General features: G+C 37.6%; 1 protein-coding gene across 3 annotated transcripts in view; it reads left to right on the top strand.

The window, feature by feature from the left end:
• KCNIP4 (potassium voltage-gated channel interacting protein 4) overlaps window positions 1-27,464 on the top strand; it is a 524,826-nt gene that overhangs the window by 366,823 nt on the left and 130,539 nt on the right. Inside the window, exon 1 of one of the 3 annotated variants that reach the window (XM_059164760.1) lies at window positions 13,356-13,456. The exons of the other annotated variants lie outside the window; for them this stretch is intronic. Coding sequence (XP_059020743.1) covers window positions 13,401-13,456 — 56 coding nt within the window. The 5' untranslated portion in view covers window positions 13,356-13,400. Of the gene's footprint in view, window positions 1-13,355; window positions 13,457-27,464 lie in introns of those variants that run through there. 3 annotated transcript variants of the gene reach the window in all.

Genomic DNA, 27,464 nt, shown 5'->3' on the forward strand with positions numbered 1-27,464 from the left:
TGCCAATCATCTTGATATCATGATTATAGTGCCCCCTTTTTATTTTCAGTGGTGTTCCAAGTTGGACAATAGATTTTATGGTTAACTGTATTGGTTTTCTCGGGCTGCTATAACAAACGATGGGTAGCTTACACAACAGAAATGTATTTTCTCATAGTTCTGGAAGCTAGAAGTTCAAGATCAAGGTGTCAAGAGTTTAGTTTCTCCCCAGGCCTCTTTCCTTGGCTTGCAGATGACTGCCTTCTCCCTGTGTCCTCATATGGCCTTTGCTCTGTGCTCAAGGCATTCCTGGTGCCTCCTCATCTTCTTCTAAGGACACCAGTCAGATTGGATTAAGACCCACACCAGAGGTCTCGTTTTAAGCTGATTGTCTCTTTCAAGGCTTTGTCTCCAATACAGTCACATTCTGAGATAATGGGGGTTATGTCATTGACATATGACTTTGGGGAGGACAAAGTCAACCAGTGTAATAAACCAACATATGGTGTGAAGTAAGGCAGGAGAGAGTGGTTAGGTGAGTGGTTAGGTGACAGTTCAGGTTTAGATAGGATAGCCAAGAAGGTGTCATTGAAATGTCCATTTTGGACTAAAGACCTGAGAGAAATAAGGGAGTGATCTGGGAGATATTTGAGATAAGACATTTCAGGAGAAGAGACAGTCAAAAGCAAGTTCAGAATCAGAAGAGTAAATAAGAAGAAAAGACAGACCTATGACCCTGCAAGTGCACTCCTGGGTATTTACCCCAAAGATACAGATGTTGTGAAAAGAAGATGTGAAAACATCTGTACCCTGATGTTTTTAGCAGCAATGGCCACGGTTGCCAAACTATGGAAAGAACCAAGATGCCCTTCAACAGACGAATGGATAAGGAAGATGTCGAGTATTATGCCTCCATCAGAAAGGACGAATACCCAACTTTTGTAGCAACATGGACAGGACTGGAAGAGATTATGCTGAGTGAAATACGTCAAGCAGAGAGAGTCAATTATCATATGGTCTCACTTATTTGTGGAGCATAACAAATAGCATGGAGGACAGGGGGTATTAGAGAGAGAATGGAGTTGGGACAAATTGGAAGGGGAGGTGAACCATGAGAGACTATGGACTTCGTAAAACAATCTGAGGGGTTTGAAGTGGCGGGGGAGTGGGAGGTTGGGGTACCGGGTGGTGGGTATAATGGAGGGCATGGATTGCATGGAGCACTGGGTGTGGTGAAAAAATAATGAATATTGTTTTTCTGAAAATAAATAAATTAATTTATAAAAAAGTAAAAATAAAATAGGAGTTTTGGTGGAAGCAATGGGCACACTTTGCAAGTCATTGTAGGGAATTTGGCTATTAGTATCAGGAATACTGAAAGTCATCTAAATTCAATAAATATCAGATTAGTTAATTAACTAGAAACAAAGAAGGGAAGACTCTTACTTCTAGTTTAGTTCTTTGTGAATGCTTATCCTCAACAGAGATTTACTTAACCTTAACTGCAGAATATAGAGCATGTCAACTCCAAAGTGAAAAATTTACTCACCTGTAGGGTGTTATAAATTAATTTACCTAGTGTAAATATGCTTAGTGAGAATTTGCAAAAAAATACCAGTACCATTAAGAAGGTATCATAAGTACAACACCATGCCTTAGATTTTGAAGAACTCCATATATAAAGGAAGTGTTCTAAGTAGAGGAGGAATATGTGGCCATGATATAATTTGATTTTTTTCTGGCATCCTAGAAAATTCATTAACTGATATCTGTGTTAGTTTCTTATGGCTTCTGTAATAAATTACTACAAACCGCAAAAGTGTATTCTCTCACGGATTAGGAGAGAAGTCTTAAATTAATTGTGTCAACCATGTATCAACATGGTGAGTTCCTTCTGGAGTTTCTGAGGGATATTCTATTTCATGCCTGTCTTTTAATTTCTGGTGGTTGAGGGCAATCATTAGCATTTCTTAGCTCATAGCTGCATCAATCCAATCTCTGCCTCCATCTTTGTATGGCCTTCTTTCGTGTGTGTGTGTGTGTCCTTCATCTTATAAGGACACACATCATTTGATTTAGGGCCCATCCTAAATTCAGCATAACCTCATCTTAACTAATTGTATCTGCAAAGACTCTATTTCCCAAAAGAGTCCCATTCTAAGGTTCAGCATGAACATGAATTTTTGAGAGACACCATTCAATCTGATGTAATGTCCATATCAAAATTGTAAAACTATAGTTCTTAGGAAAACCTATCTGCATGTGGTTTGGTGCAGAACAGGACAATGGTTCAATTTAGAAGGTCCTGGGTGACTCAGTCAGTTGAGCACTTAACTCTTGGTTTCAGTTCAGGTCATGATAACATGGGTTATGAGATCAAGCCTCACTATGAGCTCCATGTTCAGCATCGAGTCTGCCTGAGATTCTCTCCCTCTGCCCTCCCCGCCCCCCAGTCAAAAGCACCATCTCTCTCTCTCTCTCTTTCTCAAATAAATAAATCTTACAGAAATAAATTGGGTTTCCCATTTGAGTTAGCTGATTCACTTGGTCTGGAGTGATCAGGCATAGCAAATTTTTAAGCCATTCTGGTGATTCTAATAAGTAGCCAGGGCTAATTAATTGGTATTCACAAAATTGTAAACACTTGAGCTTCACTGCATGTCTTATCTGATTATCATCCCAAGTACCTATCACAGGGTCTGCCTTATAATATACTCAATAAGTACCTATTGGTTAGACTAATAAACAAATAATTTTATAGGATAAATGAAGTTTTGAAAGAAGATTACATACAGTGACCCAAAAGAATAAGAAAGTGATGTTTCATGTTGGAAGTTATAATGGGTTTCATTGTGTTTCTTCTATCATTTGAAAGATTTTGCAGAAACAATTACTTCATTCATCTCCTACCTTCCTTGCCATTAGTAAGTGTCACATATTAGCACCATTTTTCAGATGAAGAAATTGGATCTTCTAGTGCAGTTTTCTCTTCAACTGCAATATTACTTTTTAATACCACCAGGAAATTGATAGATGTCCTACAGAAAAAAATAGAATTAGAGGCAGCATTTCTAGTAAAGGAGCATAGGTCACCAAGTTTTGGGCACTATATTCAAGATAGGATGATTTAAGAAGCCTAACTGAGGGGTTGGGGAAGGAAATAAAGAACCCCCCACAAAGTGAAACAGTCATGCTATAGCCAAAGGTTACACAGTCAGACCCAATAAGTGAAGTGTTCTGGTGATTTATTAGAGCCATCATTAGTGCAGTAGAGAAGTCAGCATGTCGACCTAGATTGAGACAGATAGACATATGCTCATATCCTGGTCCTGCTCCTTCAAAGCTTTATACCCTTAATTCCCTTACCTATAATTTGGCTATCATGTTATTATCTGCCACATGGAGTTCATAGGAAGGTTAAATGATATAATGCTTGTAAAGTGCTTGGCACATAGAAAGTTCTTATTGTTGTGTTAGAATACTGCATTTTAGGTATTATTTATGTCCTTCGTTTCTAAGGGCAAGATCACGTTCAAGTGAAATGTAGAGAATGTTCCTGCTTTACTGTTTATCCTGATGTTATTTCCCCTATGATTACAGATGAGATCAAAAAGGCTCAGTGAGGTTAGGTTACTTATCTAAAGTCTCAAAATAAAAAATGGCAAAGCCTAGATTCAAACTAGTTCTTTCTGATTCCAAAGTGGCTAGACTTTCTGCTACAAATGTTATAATTATTAATACATCCTAAATTATTTACATTTTTTATGTTGGCAAGAATACCTTTTTTTAAAAGATTTTATTTATTTATTTGACAGAAATCACAAGTAGGCAGAGAGGCAGGCGGGGGCTGAGGGGAAGCAGGCTCCCCACTGAGTAGGAATCCTAACACAGGGCCCAATCCCAGGACCCCAGGAACATGACCTGAGCCAAAGACAGAGACTTAACTGACCAAGCGACTCAGATGCTCCTACCTATAGCTATTTTAAAAAATGAAATTGCACATTTACATTATTTACCATATAATGAAGTGGCCATTTTGACAGTGACTGAACATTATGGAACCAGACCACACTTGTTGCTCATGTAATCTGTTATCTTAAATTGGAACACTTTGGACATGAAAAGTGGATACTAACAGATGGGATGTTAAGACCCTTGTTGTAAATTGGCACTGTCCAGGGCAAACCGCTACTTATAGAGAACTATAGATAATTTCCCAGCTCCCACACAGAGGATCTCACCATATATGCAGTTTGGGTCATTTGTGCAGAAGAACGAAGGAAAATTGGGTTTCAGTGATCAATTTTAAAGGAACCCGAAGAAAACTGACAACTTTTCCATGTTTTTGTTTTCTGCTAGTATTCTTTGACTCATTCTGCCAAGAGAAGGGGATGTTAATGTGGACAATCACAAGCCCTTAGTACTGGTTTAGAAAGCCTTATAGCTCTTAGCCATCCAGTTGTTTACTAATATTTGCCCAGCAATAAGGTACAATAATTATCCTGTAGTCTGTTGACTAAAGCTCTCTCTGCATTTTTCATGAGACTTGCAGTCAACACAAAGGTAAAAAAAAAAAAAAAAAAAAAAAAATTCAGTAGAACCCTGCCTTGATTGAGAGAGAAACTGAGTAATAGGCAGGGAAGGACAGAGAGCAGAGAAAGATAAAAGAGAGATACAAATAGAGATATAGAAGGACAAAGAGAGAAAAACCTGGAGTGTGAGAAGCACAAAGATAGAGAGCAAGGAGGAGACAGGTAAAGAAGTGACAAAGGCTAAGGAAGAGAGGGGGAGAGTGAGCTAGAGAAAACTGGGACAGAGAGAGACACAGGAGGGAGTCTGAATGGCTGACAGACCGAGTGGCACTCATTTTATGAGAAACAGGTGTCTTCAAGTAGCATCTCTAAGTAGAGTCAAACTCACTCTATTTGCATTTAGATTCTGTAGATCATTTCCAGCAAATTCAGGTACCTTCTGGCTTCCTCATTCTGGATTAACTGATAGATAAAATGTAACTTGTTTACAACCAGGGAAAACAAAACCAGTCAATTAGGAAGGTCAGAGCTCTGCCTCCAACATTCATAAAGTTTCAAAATTAAATGTAGATATTTTCCCCTCATTTTCAGTCATTAACCCTGCTGTTGCCCTTCCTAAAGGTGAACAATTACATCCAGAACTGACAGTAGGACCAGTAACAATGGGCGTAGTTGGCAGCAGTTTTCAATAGAGTATGAACCCCAAATTATTTGGGACCTTCTTTTTTAGAAATAAATTTGGAAATACAAAATAAAATGTGTGTGTGTACTTATAAGCCATAAGCTTATCTGAAAAATAAACATGCTGTCGGATAAGTTCACATTTGCAACTAGTCAAAAATATACTTCCTAGCTTCAACATCAAGTCACTGCTCATAAATCAGTTTGCAAGTGATTCAAAGGAGGGACATACAGATGGAATCACAGTGCCACTGAAACTCTTGGCACTTGGTCATAGTTACTGATTCCAGGGAAGACACCATGTCTATGGAAACATCATTAGCTCTTTTCCTCCATGTGACATCCACAGGCTGAACACCTAGGAAGAAGAACATTGTCCATAATTCAAAAGCACAAGAAAGAACCCGAATAGGGTTGTTAGTTATGGAGTAGGAGACTTTATTCCCGTGCAAAGCCACAGAAAGTATTCGTTTTTGCTATCAGCTGTACTACATACAAATGGAGGAAAATAAGCATGCTTCTCATTGTGGCAAAATTGCCATGTTTATCACTGTGGTCATTAGTTGTTGAATTCATAATTCAAGCCCATCACTCACTGTGGACACCTGACATTTACATGTAGTGCCATTTATTGTAGAACAGGAAAAGCAGTCAGTGCAAAATGACCACTGAGATACATGACCACTGAAATCTGGGGGAAGAGGGGGTCACAAATATGGACCAAACACCCTAGGCTGATTAATTTTCAGTAATGTCAGACTTTTTAAGATGAAATCTTTCCCACTGGTAAAATGAAGACATTTTCATTCAATTGTATCACAATGTGCAGTGATCTATTTATTTGTACTCTTACTTTTTATTCTTTTTGTATTACTTTGTTTCAGGAGTTTTAAAGTGCTAGATCTCTGGTTTAACTTCTTTTTTTTTAAGGTTTTGTCTTTTGGGGTTTTTTTTGTTTGTTTGTTTGTTTGTTTACAGAAAGAGAGATCTCAAGTAGGTAGAGAGGTAGGGAGAGAGAACGGGAGAAGCAGACTCCCCACTAAGCAGAGAGCCTGATGCGGGGCTTGATCCCAGGACCCTGAGATCATGACCTGAGCCGAAGTCAGAGGCTTTAACCCACTGAGCCACCCAGGTGCCCCTAACTTCTTGATGAAAAAAGGGAGTTGGATTAATTTTGATCTCTAAGGCCACAAATTATGAACAGATCATTGGACTCAAAGGTTTATATAGCCAATTAATTTAAGGTATTAATCCATCCATGTAGGTGTCCATAAGAATTAATTGAAAAACTTAATAAATAGAGAAGATTAATTATTGAACATACCTATATTAGTGCCTAATATATATAATATGCTGCAGTAGCTGCTAATAATGCTAATAATCAAAACAGAGTAAGACACTTTCTCATCTCATTAGACATGTTTGCTCAAATATAACTCCACTGAATCCTTCCCGGGCAACCACATTGAAAAATACCAGACTCTTCCACTCCACTTCCCAATCCTACTCACCAACAGAAGTCTCTATGCCTCATCTTTGTTTTCTATCTGACAGACTTTATATTTTGCTATTTATTTTTTTTTATTTTTCTATGAATATAATGTCTGATGAAAAAGAGTAAGAGTTGGTGTCTGTTTTATTCACTCACATTATTCCCAGCACCTGGACCATGTCTAGCACATTCTAACCACTCAATAAATGATTTTTGAATAAATGAATTAATGGATGCACAGAATCCTTCAGCAAATCTGAGATTTAGTGAAGGAAATTGGCAAATTAATCATGCAATGCAATAGGTGTTAATACTGATGTACCTGGTTAGACTCTGGAGAGCAGGGACTTTTTCTTATATAACCCATCTATATCCATAGTATACAATAAACATTATTTAAATGTTTATAAGAGCTACAATAAATGCTTGTTTTAAATAAATGAATAAATATTTATGTGATGTAAGGTTTTTAATCTATCAAAGAGTGTTCATGATGGTAAAATGTCCTGCATACTAAGGCATTCTGCTGGTTGACAAACCTTCAACATTAAATTTCTTTTAGTTTTATTGGTTTCGGAATGTAGTCAGACTCATCCTTAGCAGAAAGCCTTCATACCCAGATGTCTATTTAGAGTTGGGGAGGAGACTGCTTCACCCACACTGAGGAAATACACCATGCAGATTTTAAATTATCTGCTAATTATAGACATGCAGCTAATCTGTATATGTTGAGACCATAATATAACATATAATCTGATTTCATGCTTTCAGCAGATATTGATTGACACTTTTTATATAACAGGCATTATGCAAGGTAATGGGGATACAGTAGTAGATAAGAAAGATTTGCTTTCTGATTTGAGGATATGGTTGAATATAGTCTGCTGTCTTTTTATGCTCTCTTTGCTTTTCTACTCCTCTGTCCCTGACTTCTTCACAATTAATTGAATATTTTTGGTATTCCATTTTATTTCCTCAGTTGGCTTTTCAACTGCACCACCTCTTACTATTCCTTACCTATTTCCCTGGCATCTAGAGGTTGTAATATGTCTCCTGCCTTTATTCAGACTACTTAGTGTTGATATTATACCACTTAGTGTAAAATGTACTAGCAGTAAATTTGCATTTGCCTTCCCGCCCTTATGATATTGTCAAATTTTATATCTATAAATATAATGAATGTCACAATATGTTTTGTCATTGTTGTTCTAAACAAAGGAAATAAAATTATGTATTTTCAATTTCCAAGGCTCTTCATTTTGCTCTTTGTTTCTATCTGTAGATCTTCATATCACGTCATTTCCTTTAACCCTAAAGAAATTCCTTCAGTATTTCTGGTAATGCAGCTCTAGTGGCTATGACTTTTCTCAGCTTTGGTTTGTCTGAAAATATCTTTATTTCACTTTCCTTCTCAAAAAACTATTTTCACTGAATATAGAAGTCTGGATTGAAAGTCTGTATATTCCCCCAGAACTTATTCCATTGTATTCTGGCCTCTGTTATTTCTGTGAGAAACAATTCTTATATTATTTTATCTCTATTTGTAATATGTCTTTTTATTCTAGATTTGGGTTTTTTAAGCTTTTTTCCCCATTTTTTTTCAGCAATTTGACTATGGTGTGCTTATACACGATTCTTCTAGTATTTATCTTGATTGTGGTTCAATAAGCTTTCTGGATCTGTACATTAATGATTATAACTAAATTTGGAATATTTGGGACATTTTTTTGCAAACTCTTCTTTCCTGATTCATCTTTTTTTAAAAAAAATACATTCATGTTAGACGACTTGATATCTTCTTTTAATTACTAAAAATCTATTTACTTTTTAATCACCTTTTCTCTGTTATTCAGATTGGATGATTTGTCTCTTTTCATATCTAGTCAAGCTCATAACTCTTTCTTCAGTAGTCTCCCATCTGCTGTTAAGTCCACCTAAGGAAGTTTTTATATTTTTGATATTTTTCTTCTCATTTTTAGAATTTTTATTTGTCTCCTTTTTATAGTTTTAATTTCATTGCCCAAATTTTTCAACTGGTTACTTGCTATGACCATCTTCTACTTTATGCCATTTTCTACATATTTTGATATCTGTGTCATCCCTAGGTCTGTTTCTATTGATCCTTTTTCTCAAGAACTTGATTATGGGTCACATTTTTCCATTCCTTAACAAGTCAGCTCATTTTCGATGGTGTGATTGTTAAAATGCAGTGTAAGGAGTTTGGATTTTATCTTCTTTTCAAGAGTGTTGAGTATTGTTCTGGAAGGCATTCCATAGTTACTAGCACTTCCTCTGGTTTTAACAACTTTCATTCTATTATTTGTTAGGATAGGTCAATTTTGGTTTTACATGTAGTCATAGGATGTAGCCCTTACTCTAGGAAATGATTCTTACCTCAAAAACATGGTCTGTCTGAGCTCTCCAGTGAATGCCAGTGGTGTTTACTGCAGCAGTGTGGTTTTTTCTTTTCCTTCCGTTTTTTTTTTTTTTTTTTTCTTTCCTTTTGGGTCAGAATTTCATCTCCCAGCATGACATGACTTCTGGTATTTCCATTCAATTCTCAGCCCTTTGGCAGCTTGTGCCTCCTCGGTATTATGGGATCTGATCTTGAACATGCATGATTCAGGCCTTGATCAGTGACTGTATTAGTCAGGGTTCTCCAGAGAAACAGAACCAATTGGAGATAGACATGTAGATAAATATGGATACAATGAAAGATTGGCTTACACAGTTATTGAGGCTGAGAAGACCCACAATCTGCCAGGAAAGTTGGTGGTATAGTTCTAGTCCAAACCTTTCTAGCACCTTCTCCTGCAAATTCTAGTCACTTTGGGAGTCCAGAATTCTGAGGTCTATAAGCATGATCTGTATCCCTCTGGACTATGGAAAGAACATGCCACTAGGTAGAGAGAGCCAGGGCACTTGCGAAGGTTACCTCTTAGATTTCTTTTCTCTGAAGTACTACAGTTCTACATTTCTTGTTGTTCAGTACTTGAAAACAGTTGCATCACATGGTTTGACCAGCATTATGGTTTCTTATAGTGGGATAACAGTCAGCAATGGTTACTCTCTAAAAGCTGAATGTAGATATCCTTAATCTTATACCACAATAGGAAAGATATGTATCAAATATAAAATAATGTCATCAATTGTTTTAATTATATTCATGATAATGTCATGAAGGAGAAATATAGGAAACTCTACAAGAATATAATAGAGCTGTTCATAATCTAGTTTCATCTGTCATGTAGGGTTTTCCTCAGAAAGTAATATTGAACTGAAATCTCAAGGCAGACAGGAGTTAACCAAGCCACAAAGGGGGGGGGGGGAGGGAGAAAGAAAAGCTCAGTTAGAGGTAATAGCATCTAGAAAGGACCTGAGGTAGGAGGAAATATCATATACCAAAGAACTGAAAAAAAAATTAACATCTATTGAATCTACATTATAAAATTATGAACAATCATTGTGCTAAATAAGTGCTTTATTATCCATTAGATTCTAACAAATTTATGAGGTAGATATTATTACTAATCCATTCTGTTGTTCAGGAAACTGAGATTCAGAGGGATTCAATAAACTTACCCAATGTCATAAGATACTGGGATCTGGTTTCAGGCTGTTTCACTACAGTGCTTGACCACTCAACCACTACACTTTAAGAGGAAAAGAACAGAAATATCTGGTAGCAGAGAGAGAGGTACAGAGATAGAGGAAATTATATGGTGTCTACAACCTGACTTAAGAAAGCTAAAGTTCTCATTGAGGAGAATACACTGTAAAAACAAGGTAGATTAAGGAAAGCCCTTGTCATGATGAGCACTGGGTGATGTATGGAAGTGTTGAATCACTGTATTGTATTCCTGAAACTAATATAACACTAAATGATAACTATACTAGAATTAAAATAAAATAAAATATTTGTTTTTCCACATAATTTGGAAACTTTGGGGACTTTGTTTATATCATTTTTCAACAATTATGATAAATCATATTCTTACTTATTTTGAAGGAAAAGATCCTAGAGAATTTGAATAATGTCTATAGTCAAATAAAAGTTGATTTGTTTATCTACCAGGAAATAAAAACTACTTAGAAGTCATATACAATTTCTATTTAAATGTATTTCTAAAAGGGATCCTTAAACTGTGTTTTTACAACAAATATCCCTTAGTATAAGTCCTTCTGTTTTACAAAAAAAGACAGAAACCCAAAAAAGTTTAATAACCTGTCCAAGATCACTGAACAAGAACTAAAATCTGGGACTTCTGACTCCTGATTAAAAACAACAAATGTATAGTACAGTTCAAAACATTATAGTCCAGTTCAAAAGATGTTCCAAGGGAGAACATCATTAATTACCAAATTGGGGTGGAGTCAGGGAGTAACCATTAATAGCCTGAGCTTGGGAGGCAGGAAGCTCCCTCTCCTACACCTAGACCTGAGAGTCCTGCAGCTGTTATAGATAGAGTGAGCTTGGCAGGTATCAGAATTTAAGGGGAAAGGAGGAAATCAAGCAACTAGCAAATATTTCTTGAGTGTTTGTCATGTGACAATTTCAGGGGTGCCTATGGAGTTTGGCTGGACACCAAGAAATCAAACATGAAGTGAAAGAGCTGGGTACTAGGTACGACTAAAGCCTTTCTCCTACTGCAGATGGCTGGTAGAACCTTTTCTTTCTAATTCCTTATCAGAATAGGGTCTTACCCTATAGTAGGATGTGATACCCATAACAGTAGCAGGAGGAAGTGCAGCCGAAACAACAGAAAAGATAGAGCAGGGGATGGAGGAGGGCCTTTCCTTCAGGAAGCGTGGAGATACCACAGCAGAAGTTAACCAGAAGTAAATGTGCTTGTATTGAGTTTTAAAGTCTGCATGGACATTTTGAAGTTGATCTTTGGTGAAGGGTCACCAGACTGTGCATACAGTGGCAGGGATTTGAAATGTCCAAAGAAGAGAGCAGACTGTCATGCTTGGGAAGCTAAAATAAAGCAAAATTCTAATGTTCCAGAAGATATTTACTTAGATGGATGTGTCCCTCTACAAATGTACAAGGAAGAAGCCAACTAAAGATTTCTTTCTATGTAAATCTGATTTATTTTATAAGCTAAAAAACTAACTAACTCAAGGAAATGAAATCAGGTCTTGTTTTGGTATTGAAAGTAAATTTATTCACTCATTTGTCAGACATTTATTGATCTCTTCTTATGTGCCAGATGATCAATTAGCACTTGAGATATTAAATAAACAAGACATTCTGTACCATATAAGTGTCAAGGGCAGAGGAGAGACTGTTTTATGAGTTCCAACAAAGGTAAGAAGAATAGCTTGGCCACTGGCCAATAGTCTAGAGCAAGAGGATGGTTAAAATGTTGTCAGAGAGTAAGGCATGGCCAGCTCATTCAGGGATTGGTGTCTGTGGTAGCAAGTGTGATTTTTTTCCCCAAAGAATAGCATGAAGGTTATAGAGAGCTTTTACGAAGAGAAATGATATGATTTGATTTATGTATCTACTAGTTCTCTGTCTTCCCCCACACAAAAGATTCATCAGGTTTTTACCCAGTGCACCCTGATGATGTGGTAGAATATCCCCAAAAGGAAATAGATTAGTAGCCTTGTGGTCAGAACTCTTTAAAATTCCAAGTTAGGAATTATAAAGTAGAAAACTACACATGATGCATTGCCAGGCCCATATTATAAAGATAGAAGATGGTCTAACCTAGATTTGAATTGATTCTCTTATTATTGCCTTATATTCAACAATTTCTGAATTAATTTGGAGGGGGGACTATATATATATATTTATATATCAACATACAAATTCGGGCGCTGGGCACTTAGTGGACAAGTTAATGATGAGTTGGACAGTTGTGGGTCTTGACAGCAACAGTTGTTCCAAGATTTTTTTTTTTTTTATTTTTTACTAACTTGCCCACCCAAGTGCTATTGATTTTCCTTGACTGGTCCGTAACCATGTGAAGTCACATATATAACTCCATCTATTCCAGGGTTAACATTTTGTGAACACGCCTTGCTTCTTCTGGAATTACTTTGCTTGAATAATTCTGTCCATTAATACGCACATGTGAAAAAAAGCCAGGTTGCATCTCTGGGCATATCCACTTGTGCTAATGAGGCTGAATATCAAGGACATCTATTGTCTCACTTTCAGGGAAGGCAAAGGTACTAACAGGTGATTGCGGTGTGAATGATTTATTCAGGGCGTCTATCGCCTCTGTAATCAAAGACGGGGAGCAACAAGAACAGAAAATTGTCACATGGGCCCCAACTCTGGTTTGAATATAGACAGTTCAATCCCATTAATTCTTTCAGTGATCTTCCTAACCTCAGGCCAAAAAAAGCCACCAAATTTTACTTTAACTGCTCAAAAAGACTCGTGAAATTCTATTTCCACTAGCTAATGCACCGTATGATTAAATGCAACATATGGAAAAGTTTTGAAAAGAAAACCTAAACAATGAGAAGGGGGGGGATTATTTCCTTTTTTTTTTTTTTTTCCTTCTGGGGTCCCAACCCACTGCCTGTGATTGCCTGCTTAGCAGATGTCTGCATCCGTCCCCTGCCTGCCCAGCTTCCTGTGATAAGCCGTGCAGCATGCCCGTTTCTTTCCGCAGACAGCATTAACAGAACCCATCGCATATGTTCTAGGTTTCCTCTACGCTCAGAACAGCACCAAGCGCAGCATTAAAGAGCGGCTCATGAAGCTCTTGCCCTGCTCAGCTGCCAAAACGTCGTCTCCTGCTGTTCAAAGCAAGTTTGTTTTTGTTTTTTTTTTCTCCCCCCAACACCCTGCCTGTTTGTTTGTTTTGTTCTTTTAGGTCTGCATGCACTCCAGTTCTCTGCTTCTAAAGGGAAAAAAAAAATCTATATGTTATATTATGCAAAACCAAGTCTATTGATGTACTCTAGTGTACCCAAACACCCAGGGGAACTTTTGTGCGATTGTGAGGCCCTTCCCATCTGGCAGGCTGATGGCACAGTGTTAGTTACGAGAGCCTGGACTTCAAAACTTTTGGAAGTTTCTGTTTGATCCGAGAGGTGAGAGTAGCCTTGGGATTTCCATAACGCAGAGCTGCTACACACTTCACCCTGCATCACCTTGTAGATTTTCTGACTCATCCATGCATTTGGCACACACCACTCAGATACCCCCAAAGCTCAGAAGAATCACTAGGTTAGAAAAGCTACTACAAAATGGGGGCGCCTGGGTGGCTCAGGTCATGATCCCAGGGGCCTGGGATCGAGTCCCGCATGGGGCTCTCTGCTCAGCAGGGAGCCTGCTTCTCCTCATCTCTCTCTCTGTCTGTCTCTCTGCCTATTTATGATCTCTCTCTCTGTCAAATAAATAAATAAAATCTTTAAAAAAAATTTAAATTAAATTAAATTAAATTAAAAAAAAAAAGAAAAGCTACTACAAAATGGAAACCATTTATGCAAATAGGTTTTTTTTTTCCTTTGCTCACTCTCTCTCTCTGCATCACTCAGGGTTCTCTAGGAAAACAGAACCAATATATACATTCATACACACATACACATGCATAGACACATGCATATGTGTGTAAATATGCATATGTATGTATATCCACACAAACATGTATAAAGGTATTTATTTTTAGGAATTGGTTCCCATGACTGTGGGGGCTGGCGTGTCTGAAATCGTTAGGACAGGCTGCCAGGCTGGAAACTCAGGCAGGATGGGAGACTTCAGTCTTGATACAGAATTCCTTCTTCCCAGGAAATCTCAGTTTTTGCCTGGCTGTTCAGCCTGGGGTGAGGTCCACCCACATTATCTAGGGTCATCTCCTTTTCATAGAGTCGACTGTTGGTAGATGTTAACCAGGTCTGCAGAATACCTTGACAGCAACATTGAGATTAGTGTTGTTTGAAATAACTGGGTGCCTAACTTAGCCAAGTTGACATAGAAGACTAACCTTCACTCTCTCCACCTTCTCTTTCTCTCCAATTTTGTGACAATCTTGAGGAGTAGAAGGTAGAGGGTATCTAAAGGACAATGTTTTATTTATTTTATAATGATGCTAGATACAATTTATAACAAACATTTACATTTATCCTGTGTTTACACTCTTTTTTTTTTTTTGAGACTTTATTTATTTATTTATTTGAGAGAGAGAGATTGAACACAGAGGGAGAGGAGGAAGTAGACCCCCCGCTGAGCAGTCCTACACAGGACTCAATCCCAGGACATTGGGGTCGTGACCTGAGCTGAAGGCAGAGGTTTAACTGACTGAGGCACCCTGGTGTCCCCTGTTTACATTATTTCATATACAGTTTTTTTCAAACATCAAACAACTGTTAGAATCAGAGAAGGTGTTGTTCTTTGGCAGTGATGAAATAGCGTATGAAGAATCTTGCTAACACATTCTATGTGTGGGGCTCTAACCCATGCCTTCACCAACTCTTTTTATATTCTGCCTCACCATCTTATAGGAATTGATAGGCTCAGTGATATAAAAAATGTATTTTTTATTTATTTTAAATAAATAAAATGTATTAAAATGTATTATTTATTTATTTTAAATTTTACTAATCTCCATAATGTAAATGGGGAAACTAGAGAAAGTACCTCAAACAACCTGATACATCCAGTCAAAGTCCTAGGATAAAATAGTAACTTCACTGCAGTCTTTAGACAAAATTTATCATAATAATAAGATTTAATTAATTCACTTATTCAATCACCATAAATGTATTACATGCCAGTACACCGTATGTATTACGTGTCAGTTCCTATTCTCATTTGGGGAGATATAGCAGTAAATAAAAGAGCTTTACAAACTTTCTATTCTACTGGAACATTCTGTGGGGAGAGGGCACAGAACAAAATTACTTTTATTGGTGACAATCTGATGGAGAAAAATTTAAGTTATTGTTGAGATCCATTGCTTCAATTTTTTCCACTCATTGCACACACCACACACATTGTCTTACAAACAAAAACATAATGTGTCATCAGCAACCTAAGAGGCCGTAATCCCAGAATGATGTCCCGGCCTCAATCATTCCCAATATTGAAGTTGCAGACGTTTTTATTGCCACTATTTGTCAGCAAATGTTGGTTATTAGAGCCATTGCTTTCCTCCTTTCAAGCTGGAGTCAAAATTGCCAATTTACCAGATATTCACTGAAAACATAGTCATTTGTACACAGCAGACAGGTAAAATATAACTTTCAAATGGATTCTTATCTTCACTTGGGAAGAACAAAATTGCCAAGTCCTATTAGCACTCTTCCTGCACCAATCCCTGGTAAGGTCAGACCCCAAATAAATGGTCATGGAGGATGCAATGAAATTTTCAACTAATTGTGAGGGGAAAACCAGGATCTTTCTTGAAGGGAAAAAATAATAAGAAAAGATACTAAAAATGAACAGAATAATCCTGAGAACTGACATTTTTATAAAAATGGGATTTCGTAAATTGGCTGATATTGAACTGATGCTAGACTTAGACTATGAGCCCAAAAGTTCTGCAAATATAGCTCCCTTCCCCACTAGCCACACTTTCCCCACTAGCCACCTGGCATGAGAACACCCTAGCAGGTGGAAATAGATTGCTTAGATAGGAAAACACATTAATTCTACTGCTATATCAGAAGGCTGTTATTTATGGGTCCCTATCCACAATCAGACCCCACACAGTCGGGCACAGGACTGAAAAAAATGTTATGAGAACACAAGGCAGATGATTACAGCCAGGTGCCCGGAGGGGCAGAGGACCCTATGCCACCAGAGGAAAAGTTTGGCCACCAAATGTCTGCATGCTGGACCACAGAGAACCCTGTGGTGAGGTTCAGCTTGATGGACCCAGTTCTAGGCTTGAACGAGTGGTGCAGTGGCTGAGGGAATATTCTCCACCACATCCCATGCACCTTCAAAGATTAAGGGGCCAAAAGGTAGTTAATGAAGGGCCAATACTCATTCTAAATTCCATTCTCTTTTCCAGGAAGTTAGGTAAGAAAGAGCTCTTCATTCCTCAGGGAAGGAATGTGGAATTTATCTCTATCATGCAAATAACAAAAGGAAAAAAAATATTTCCTACAGAAAGACCAAAACTCCTGCTGAGTTAGGGAGTGCTTAACTTTCTAGTCAGAGCACTAGAGAGTTTGAAGAGAACCTAGGAAGACCCGTAGCTTCACCTCACATCTGGCTTCCAGACAGACTCCTCTGTCACCACCAGCAAGCTGCTGTGCTTCATCAGGGAGACACCAATTTGGTGTCAGCCAGCTTTACATAGCATTCTTCCTCCTGCTGGACCCAAATCAGCCTCCTTTTTTTTTTTTTTTTTTTTTTTTAAGATTTTATTTATTTGACAGAGAGAGATCACAAGTAGATGGAGAGGCAGGCAGAGAGAGAGATAGAGGGAAGTAGGCTCCCTGCTGAGCAGAGAGCCCGATGCGGGACTCCATCCCAGGACCCTGAGATCATGACCTGAGCCGAAGGCAGCAGCCTAACCCACTGAGCCACCCAGGCGCCCATCAGCCTCCTTTTTAACTTCCAAGCATATTGGTCCTAGTTCAATGCTTGAGAGTGGAATCTGCAGCACCTGCTCCTTCCTCCACAGGACAGCTTTCCGTCTCTTCCCCCTCCTTCTCCTTCAGAGCTGGGAGGGCAAGTGGTTTATTCACCAAAGTCACTCCTCTTCATGGCAGTAAATTTAGAAAGCTTAAAAGAAAAGTTAAGAAATCACATACACACACACACACACACACGTACACACACACAGATCATACAACACACTCCTAATCCTGGTATTCTCCTCTACCTTGTAGTAACTACAAATAAGTAACATCTTTTCCCAACAAAGTGTGTGCCTTAATGATCACAACTATACCACATTTTTATACTTTTCTTACATGGCATACACCCATACGCACTAACTTTGTTATTAAAAATGTAAATGGCACTTTTTTTTTTAAGATTTTATTTATTTATTTGTAAGAGAAAGAGGGAGAGAGAGCAAGCGAGCACAGGCAGACAAAGAGGCAGGCAGAGGCAGAGGGAGAAGCAGGCTCCCTGCCGAGCAAGGAGCCCGATGTGGGACTCGATCCCAGGACCCTGGGATCATGACCTGAGCCGAAGGCAGCTGCTTAACCAACTGAGCCACCCAGGCGTTCCAAAAATGTAAATGGCACTTTTAATTGCAATATATTATCACATTGTAAAGCGACAGTATACTGTATTTGATCACATTCCCTGGCTTCCGAATATTAACCTTTTCCCCCTTTTCTGTTTTCATCCCATAATATAAATAGCACTGGGATAAACATTTCTGTGTATACATCTGTGTATGCCTTTTAGATTATTTCTCTCCCAGATTTGGAATTATTGGATGAAAGCATTAAATTATGTGAATACAAGCTTCCTCAAGTATTTTAGAAAATTATTTTTTGAGTTGGCCTTTTAAATATTTAAACACATCAAGTATATTACCTCTTGAGTTTTTTTGTTACATAGATCTAATATCCTCAATATTTGGAAATCATGCAGATTTTATAGTCATTTGTTAAATGTAGACTTGAAATTATTTCTTTTGCTGTTTGTGCTTCAAATGAAAGCATTAAAAGAAGAAGCACATGGCCAAGAGTTTCTACATGAGACATTATGACAGCAGTATTAAATTTTTGAAAATCAAACATATAACTCATCTTTAACAAAAGGAAAAATAACAAGTTTCAAACTTTTGGGGTTCAAGCACACCTCTTGAGAGTGTCAGGTAAATATCAAATTCTATGTTGCCCTGGAAAGATGTTGGGGAACGACAAACATAGCAGATCTATGCAGTGGCCTCTAGTAGAATGGGAATAACAGACAGGATTCAAATGTCTTCCTCCTGATACTAAAATACCCCAACAAGAATGAGAAATGGGATAGGGATGGAGGCTGGGGACACCTGGGGTGTCTGTGCTCTGTGTAGCCTATTGCCCACTCTTTGAGCGCCTAACCCTAGATGCAGATCAGAGCACAACCAGATATAGGAACCTGGTCACCTTCACTCAGTCTCACTCTCTGACTCTCTCAGATCACCCATTGGAAGCTGTCCACTTGCTGAAATTTAAAACAACAACAAAAATAACTTCCTTTTACTTTATGCTTCCCACCCACCATCTTACTGGCCACTAAATTCTGGTCTATTTTCTCTCTGAAATAGCTTTTATATTTACTACTCTCTTGTGCGATGGCGCTTGCTCAGACCCTCATTATCCCTCCCAAGAACTACCGAAAGTGGCAGACGGAGCCAGGGTGGGAGTCTCCTTATTTGGTCATTAGTTCACTTTTTTTTTTTTTTTTTTTTTTTTTTGAGAAACCATGTGTTGTCCACATGAATCTAGGCCTTGGCTTTAGAATGGAGGGTTAAGACATATTAGTTCACTGTCTTCATTGAGTTTATATGGGAAGAAAGATGATAAACATGAAAACAAAGACAACCTTGGAAGGTGATGTGTATTATAAAGTAAGTCAACCTGTGGCAAAGTAATGGAAATTGAATGCAGGTGGAAAAGCTATTTTGTCTGGATGAGGGAAAGCATCGTTCATAAGGTGACTTTTGAGACCCCAAAACAAGAGGAGGTCCATGGCATGAGAGTCTGGAGAGAAAGTTTCAAGGAAGAGGACATTGCAAGAGCAAAGACTCTAAGGAGAGAAGGAGCATAGCTTATTCATGGTACAAAAAGGACCATTGGGATCATCAGACAAACGGGTGGTTGTGGGATAAAACAAGATAATTCATACAAAGTATTTAGTACATGAAACATCATGAGTGTGAAAGTATGACAGGCTATTATCTCAGTTGAGAGTCCCAGTCAGCTTCTGAGGCAGGTGTATTATTTTCCCCATATAAGGGCTGAGGAAACTGAGGCACAGAGAAGTTAGAAAATTTTGCCAATTAACAGAGCTGGAATTGTGACTCTAGAACCTTCTATCTTCATCAGTTCATCAGGCTGAGCTGTACTGACCACCTCTGATATGGACTGAGGAAGCCCCTTTACGGTGTATAATCGTAGTTCTGTTTCATACTTTGAATCACAAATCTTCAAATGAGAAAGAAATATGGGAAAGCTTTAGCTGTGACACTCTGCATGTGGGAAGGTAGGCCTTAATCCCCACGTCACAATTGAGATAACTGTGTCCTGAAAAGGTTGTAATGATTTGTACAGAATCTACAACTGAGAAGTTGGAGTAAACCCACACCCCAAATTCTCCGTGTCCAATGATACAAATGCACTTACAGAATGACGGCAAGATATAGGACTGTCAGATCAATAGAAAAACTCTTACTGGTAAAATTGAAGGAGAGAGTGAAGTGGAATTTCTATCTAAGCAAAAGTTCATCTTATTTTAAACGTTTTAAGTATTTAGCCTATTGTAACAGCAACCACAATAGCCTATTTTAAGGGATATAGCCTATTTTATATGTGAGAAAACTGAGGTCTACAGAAAGGAAAGGATTTTCTCAAAATAGCAGGGCTATTTTAAAAATCTAGGATGAGAACTAGACTCCAGTTCAGTACTTTCCAACACTGAAATTCTGTGAGTTGGTATCAGTCAGCATTCTGGCAGGAAACACAAGGCACACTTAAATAGGGCTATCAGGGAGAGTTTAATGAAGGGATTGTTTGCAAAAATATGAGCAGAGATTCTAGACCCTACAAGGCTGGTGAAACACCCAAAGCTAGGGGAGCCTGGGTGCTCAGTGGGTTAAAGCCTCTGCCTTCAGCTCAGGTCGTGATCTCAGAGTCCTGGAATCAAGCCCCGCATCAGACTCTCTGCTCAGCAGGGAGCCGGCTTCCCCACTCCCCATCTCTGCCTGCCTCTCTGTCTACTTGTGATCTTTGTCTACCAGATAAATAAATAAAATCTTTTTAAAAAAACAAACAAACAACAAAACACCCAAAGCTAGTAGAAGTGAAGTTATCATTTCTATACACATCATTACCAGAGAGGAAGAAAGGCATTGCTATACCTGTAGCTATCAGAAAGGGTTTCACAGTAGGGATACTGGCCCTTGGAAGAGGAAAGCAGCCACTACAACCCCACCTTCAGTCAGGAGGGATCCCCAAAATAAATACCATGACCTCTCTCTTCTTCCTCTCTGATCTGTTGGTTCTTCCCATTGGGCACAGCACAAGGAGTTGAGATAATATCCGTAAAGGCCAGTCCTTCAGCCCTAGAACAGTATATAGAAGGATAGAGAGTGGCTCTGGGGGCAAACTGAAGATGTTTTCTGGCTTCTATATATCTTGAAAGTCAAGGGTTGGAGATGTACAGGGCCAGTAACAATTCTCAGAGTCAGTCACGCTACTCTTCTTGGAAGATTTGTTCCTAGTTCCAGGATAGGTTGACAACTGGCTTATAAATGTATGTTGATATTGAGTAGATAATTTTAGGATCAAGAAATTTAACTAGCTTTTTCATGAATGGCTTAGTATCAAGAAATTCCTAGTGGGGCGCCTTTGTGGCTCAATTGGTTGAGCGGCTGCCTTCAGTTCAGGTCATGATCCCAGGGTCCTGGGATTGAGTCTCACATCGGGCTCCTTGCTTGGCGGGGAGCCTGCTTCTTCCTCTCCCTCTGCCTGCCACTCTGCCTGATTGTGTGCTCTCTCTCTCAAATGAATACATAAAATCTTTTTTTTAAAAAAAGAAATTGCCAGCTACTATACTCTAAGTGAGCATAAATCCTTTTTGTTTAAAATACAAATGCTGTCAAGTCTGTCACTATATCTTTATGTCTCCTTATTAGATAACTGAGTAATTCTCCGTGTCTCTCTTTGTCCAACTATGTTTTGATAAAGTAATCATTTTCTCTATTTATTCAAAGGACATTATGGTGACCAAAAGATTACTTACAAGATAATAATCAGGAACTAATGCAAAAGATAATATACTAAACACTTGATTTTATGTGTGTTTGTATTTATACACATATTTTTATTTCAATTTGTTTCATATTATCTTCCCAGTAAATCTGAGAACCCGATTCAATCAAAATAATTGATTCGCTAAATGAAAGATTCATTCTAGTGGCTTTTGTTGTTGATTTGAGCAAACGCAGGAGAGCAAATGTGATGAAATAATTGTGGGGCTAGAAGACTCCTAACCCAGCAGTATACTGTCTTCTATAATTGCAAAACAAAATTTCCTAACTTTCACTTCAGATTTTTGGTATCAAATACAGCAAACATGCCAGTGTGTTTTGTTTTTTTCTGGTAGCATATTGATCATAGAAAGTTTCAGAACTCTGTCTGCGAAGAGAATTTTCAGCACTTGGCTGTTGGAAGATTTGTTTTCAAAAAGTGACTTAAACGGCTAATATTCTGCCAAATAAAAACACAATGGTAAACTCCAGGAAATTTTTTAAAATGTTTAACCTTCTGAGAATTACTTAACCTCATGCTAACTATTTAGTGACTTTAAGTAAAAATACTGACCTAGGCATATAGCCAGGAAAATCTTTGGAGGAACAGAAGTGTAACTCATGAAGTTTTATGGACTTGTTTTGCAAGCAGAGAACAAGGTCCTTTAAATTCATTATATATGTATGAGCCCTAAAAATGTTACATTCAAATACTCAGATGTTGTTTTTATTTATTTAATAAGCATCTAGTACTTAATATGTGGCTGATACAGTTCTAAGTGCTTTGCACAGTTTAACTCATTATATCTTAAAATAGCTCTATAAGATAGATTCCCTTTATTATTCCCATTTTACAGAATAGGAAAATAAGAACTGAGAATTGTATTATTAGTAAGAGGTGTAGAGGCTGGGGAAAAGGATGACCCAGAAATTGAGCTTCAGAATCTGTACTTCACCAGCTCTCCAGAGGTTCAGTGTTTTGATTGGTTTTATCTTATCTGCTCAGCATAGAACAAGACTTATGCAGCCCAATTGTCCAGGGAATTGGTGGTATCCCTTTGGTTGAGTTATTTCCCCTCTCTGGACCTCTGTCTCACCATCAACAAATAAGAAGCACAGACTGTGTCTCAAATTCTTTTTCCAAATCTAGGATTGCAGGAGCCAATGAAATGGCACCTCTTATTCCTGGCAATGAAAAATGGTAGATGTTTCAAAGCTAACAGAAAATTTCCTCCTTTTGCAGCACTTCACTAACCATGGGAAGCAGAAAGTGGGAAAAGTTAGAATGTCAACAGTTAACTCAAATTGCATACCAGTCAGCACTACCATTTACTTGCTGTAAACTATGTGTTTAACTAATTTGGATCTTTGTCCCTGGTATTTATATTGACTTTTATAGTTTTTAAAATTCTTTATCCTGGCCATTTCATTTTAAGCCTCATAAAACTCCTGAGAGAATGACAGATCATTAGGGTTATACTTTCCATTAAGAGTAAACTTAAAAATGAAGAGATTAAGTGGCTTATCCAAATTCACATAAGTATTTAGTGACAAAGGGCATGTTGTGCATTTTTTTTGTTTTCCTGGTCCATCATATATTTACCAAGAATATTTGTTAAACCAGAATGAAGCTGAGTCTAAGAAAGAGACAGAGACAGGGGTCCCAGGAGAGCTCTCACCTGCTGGCAGGTTTAGTGGATTTCATTTCAACATGGCAGACATTATACTGAAATAAACAAATATGTATAGACATCACACAGATGTCTATATATCACAATGAATACAGGTAAATCCTGTGAGAGGCAATATGAGAAAAGAGTGTTAGGAAGTTAAGGGTGATAACTCTAGGCCTTTTTAACCCCTTTTTAGATATATCATTTGCAAATATCTTCTCCCATTCAGTAAGTTGGCTTTTTGTGTCGTTGATGGCTTCCTTCACTGTGCAAAAGCTTTTTAATTTTGATGTGGCCCTAGTAGTTTATTATTGCTTTTCTTTTGCTTAAGGAGACGTATCTAGCAAATGTTGCTAAGGCTGATGTCAGGACATCAGCCATAGGCTTTCTATTCTGGGGTTTCTATTCTGTTTCATTGATCCAAATGTCTACTTTTGTGCTGGTACCATAGTCTTTTGATTTCTACAACTTTGTAGTATATCTTAAATTCTGGAACTGTGATAACTCCAGCTTTTCTTTGTTCAATTTGTCCTATTTGGTTTGAATTCTGGTTCTGTGACCAACTAACCAGCTATAGAAAACTTAAGTGAGTTGTTTACTCTTTCTGAACTCTAATTTATTCATCTGAAAGGTGGTAATAATAATGGTATATATTCCATATACTGTCCCAAAGGAGTAAATAAGCATGTGAACTGATTACAGCAGTGGCCAATAAATGTTGGCCACTGATGCTGTTATTCTATGAGGACAATGATGATCACAACAGGAGAAGGAATTGAATCCCATCTAAGTGCATTTCACAAACAGGTAATATTTCTTTGAGGCCCTTTGGAGAAAAATCATTTCACTAGAAGGAGAAATAGCAGGAAGAAAGTTCTAGGTAGTTGAAAAGATGAAGCTTAAACTGTCAGGAGGAGTGAGAAGTGGGGAAGAGATGTCACCGGACGAGGTGAGGTGGGACTGGAGTTGGAAGGTTCTTACTACCAACACAAGGCTGGACCTTACTGATAAAAGGAGTCCGTGAGGAATCATCCAAGCCTCTTATTTATTTTTTATTTCAGCTTTATTGACTTATAAGTGATACATAAGACTGTAAGATATTGAAAGTGTACAACGTGATGATTTGATACTTGTGTAGTTGTGAACAGACTCTCCACCCCCCACCACTTAATTAACACGTACATCACCTCACATATATGTCATTCCTGTTTGTCTGTTTTTGCTTTTGGTTAGAACTCTCTTAGGAAATGTCAATTACCTAATAAGTGTCATTAAATATAGTCACCGTATTTTACATTGGATGTTCAAACACATCATTTAGCTGAAAGTTTATACTCTCTGACCAAACTCTCCCTGCTTTCTCCACCGCCAAACTCTGCTGGCAACCACTTTTCTACTCTGTGTTTCTAAACTTTGGCTTTTTGTGTTTAAGATTTCACATATAAATGATATCATATAGTATTTTTCTTTTTCTGTCTGGCTTATCTCACTTAACATAATGCCCATGTGCTATTATTACAAATGGCAGGATATCTCTATTTTCTCTGGTTGAATAATATTGTTGTATTTTTATACCACATCTTCTTTATCCTTTCAGCCATTGATGGGCACTCAGCTTGTTTCCAATTCTTGGCTATTGTAAATAAAACTGTAATAAATATGAAGGTTCAGATATTGCTTCAATGTCCTGTTTAAGTCTTATTTTTTTTTCTGATAGATACCCAGAAGTGGGATTTCTGCATCAAAATGAAAGTGATTTTTTTTTGGGGGGGGGTTCAAATGGTTAGAGCCAGCCAATAGTCAAGGGAGTTAAACACAAGTCCAGCTTTAGAAGGGTTGATAGTGAACTTGAAGACAGGGAAAAAACTGGCAGAGGATCAAGAGCAACATTTGAAGACACGATACAAAGTATCAAAAACAATCAGCAAAAACTGATTGGGTATTGGTTTCTATCAAGGAACCAACAAAGACTGAGAGTGAGAAGATGACTCAAAAACAAATTTTAAAAAGTCAGAAAGAAAGTAAATTGTTGAGGGAGAAAAAAACAAGAGGAAAATCAGTTGGGAAACTGTCTAATAAAAAGTCTATGTGACACAATATCAACAGTTAACTTTTATGGAGAACAACATTATTCTAAGCCTAAAGAATTATTGCAAACATTTACTGCAAACCAGTGAGGAAGGCAAAATTATAATCCTCACTTAGATGAGAGACTAAGCAAGGAAATTAAATCACTAACCCAAGATCTCCCAATTACTAACTGTTAAAACAGAGCTTTTATTAACTGTATAATGTGAGAGTTTAAAACTTCATCACTAGACTTCTTTGCTTACAAGATTAAAAAAAGGCCTAAATATAAGACGATAGTGATAGAGGATGATGCTCATGGATTGGAAGAATTAATATTGTTAAATGCCTATATTACCCAAAGTGATCTAGAGTTTCAGTGTAACACCTATCAAAATATCAACAGCATTTTTCACAAAACTGGAGCAAATAATCCTAAAATTTGTATGGAACCAGAAAAGATACTGAATAGCCAAGTAACCTTGAGAAAAAGAAAAGCTGGAATTATCACAGTTCTAGAATTTAAGATATACTACAAAGTTGTAGTAATCAAAAGAGTATGGTACCAGCATGAAAGTAGACATTTGGATCAATGAAACAGAATAGAAACCCCAGAATAGAAAGCCTATGGCTGATGTCCTGACATCAGCCTTAGCAACATTTGCTAGATACGTCTCCTTAAGCAAAAGAAAAGCAATAATAAACTACTAGGGCCATTTCAAAATTAAAAAGCTTTTGCACAGTGAAGGAAGCCATCAACGACACAAAAAGCCAACTTACTGAATGGGAGAAGATATTTGCAAATGATATATCCAAAAAGAGGTTAATACCCAAAAGAACTTAACAACTCAACGCCCCCCCCCAAAAAAAACCAAACAATCCAATTTAAAAATGGGCTGAGGACCAGAATAGACATTTTCCAAAGAAGACAGACAGAGGACCAACAGACATGAAAAGATTCTTAACATCACTAATCATCAGGGAAATGCAAATGAAAACCACAAAGACATCACCTTCCACCTGTTAATCAAAAACCCAAGAAATTACACGTGTTGGCAAGGGTATGGAGAAAAAGGAACTCTTCATACTATTGATGGGAATGTAAATTGGTACATTCACTGTGGAAAACATTATGGAGATGCCTCAAAAAATTAAATATAAAAATACTATATGATCCAATAATTTCAGTAGTGGATATTTACTCAAAGGAAAAAAAAACACTAATTCAAAAAGATATATGCATACCTATGTTGATTGCAGCATTATTTACAATAACTAAGATAAGAAAGCTATCTAAGAGTCCATTGATAGATGGAGATACACACACACACACACACACACACACACACACATATATTCATAAAAAAGGATGAGATCCTGTCATTTGCAACAACATGGATGGACCCAAAGGGTATTATGCTAAGTGAAATAAGCTGGATAGAGAAAGACAAATACTATATATTTTAATTTGTGTGGAATCTATAACAAATACTAATTAAAAGGGAAATACGCACCCCAATATTTATAGCAGCATTATCTACAATAGCCAAGTTATGGAAACAGCACAAGTGTCCATTGACTGAGGAATAGATAAAAAAAAGAGGTGGCATGTGTGTGTGTGTGTGTGTATGTAATGCAACCATTTAAAAGAATGAAATCTTGCCATTTGCAACAACATGGATGGAATTACAGACTGTTATGATAAGCGAAATAAATTAGTCAGAGAAAGACAAATACCATATGATTTCACTCATATGTGGAATTTAAGAAATAAAGCAAACAATCATAGAAGAAAAAAAGGGAGACGAACCAAGAAATAAATGCTTAACTATAGAGAACAAACTGATGGTTACCAGAGGGGAAGAGGGGGAGGGATGGATTAAAAGGGAGGTGGGGATTAAAGAGTGCACTTGTTGTGATGGGCACTGAGTGCTGTGTGGAAGTGGTGAGTCACTATATTGTATACCCAAAACTAATATTACACTGTAGGTTAATGAACTGGAATTTATAAATATTTTATAAAAACAAATGAACAAACAAACAAACAAAAAAGCAGAATCAGCCTTGTAAATATAGAGAACAAACTGATGATTGCCAAAGTGGAGGGCAGGGAGAGGAGGGGCAAAATGGGTCCAGGGGAATAGGGGACACA

The sequence above is a fragment of the Mustela lutreola genome, chromosome 1 (assembly GCF_030435805.1).
Source record: "Mustela lutreola isolate mMusLut2 chromosome 1, mMusLut2.pri, whole genome shotgun sequence".
NCBI lineage: Eukaryota > Metazoa > Chordata > Mammalia > Carnivora > Mustelidae > Mustela > Mustela lutreola.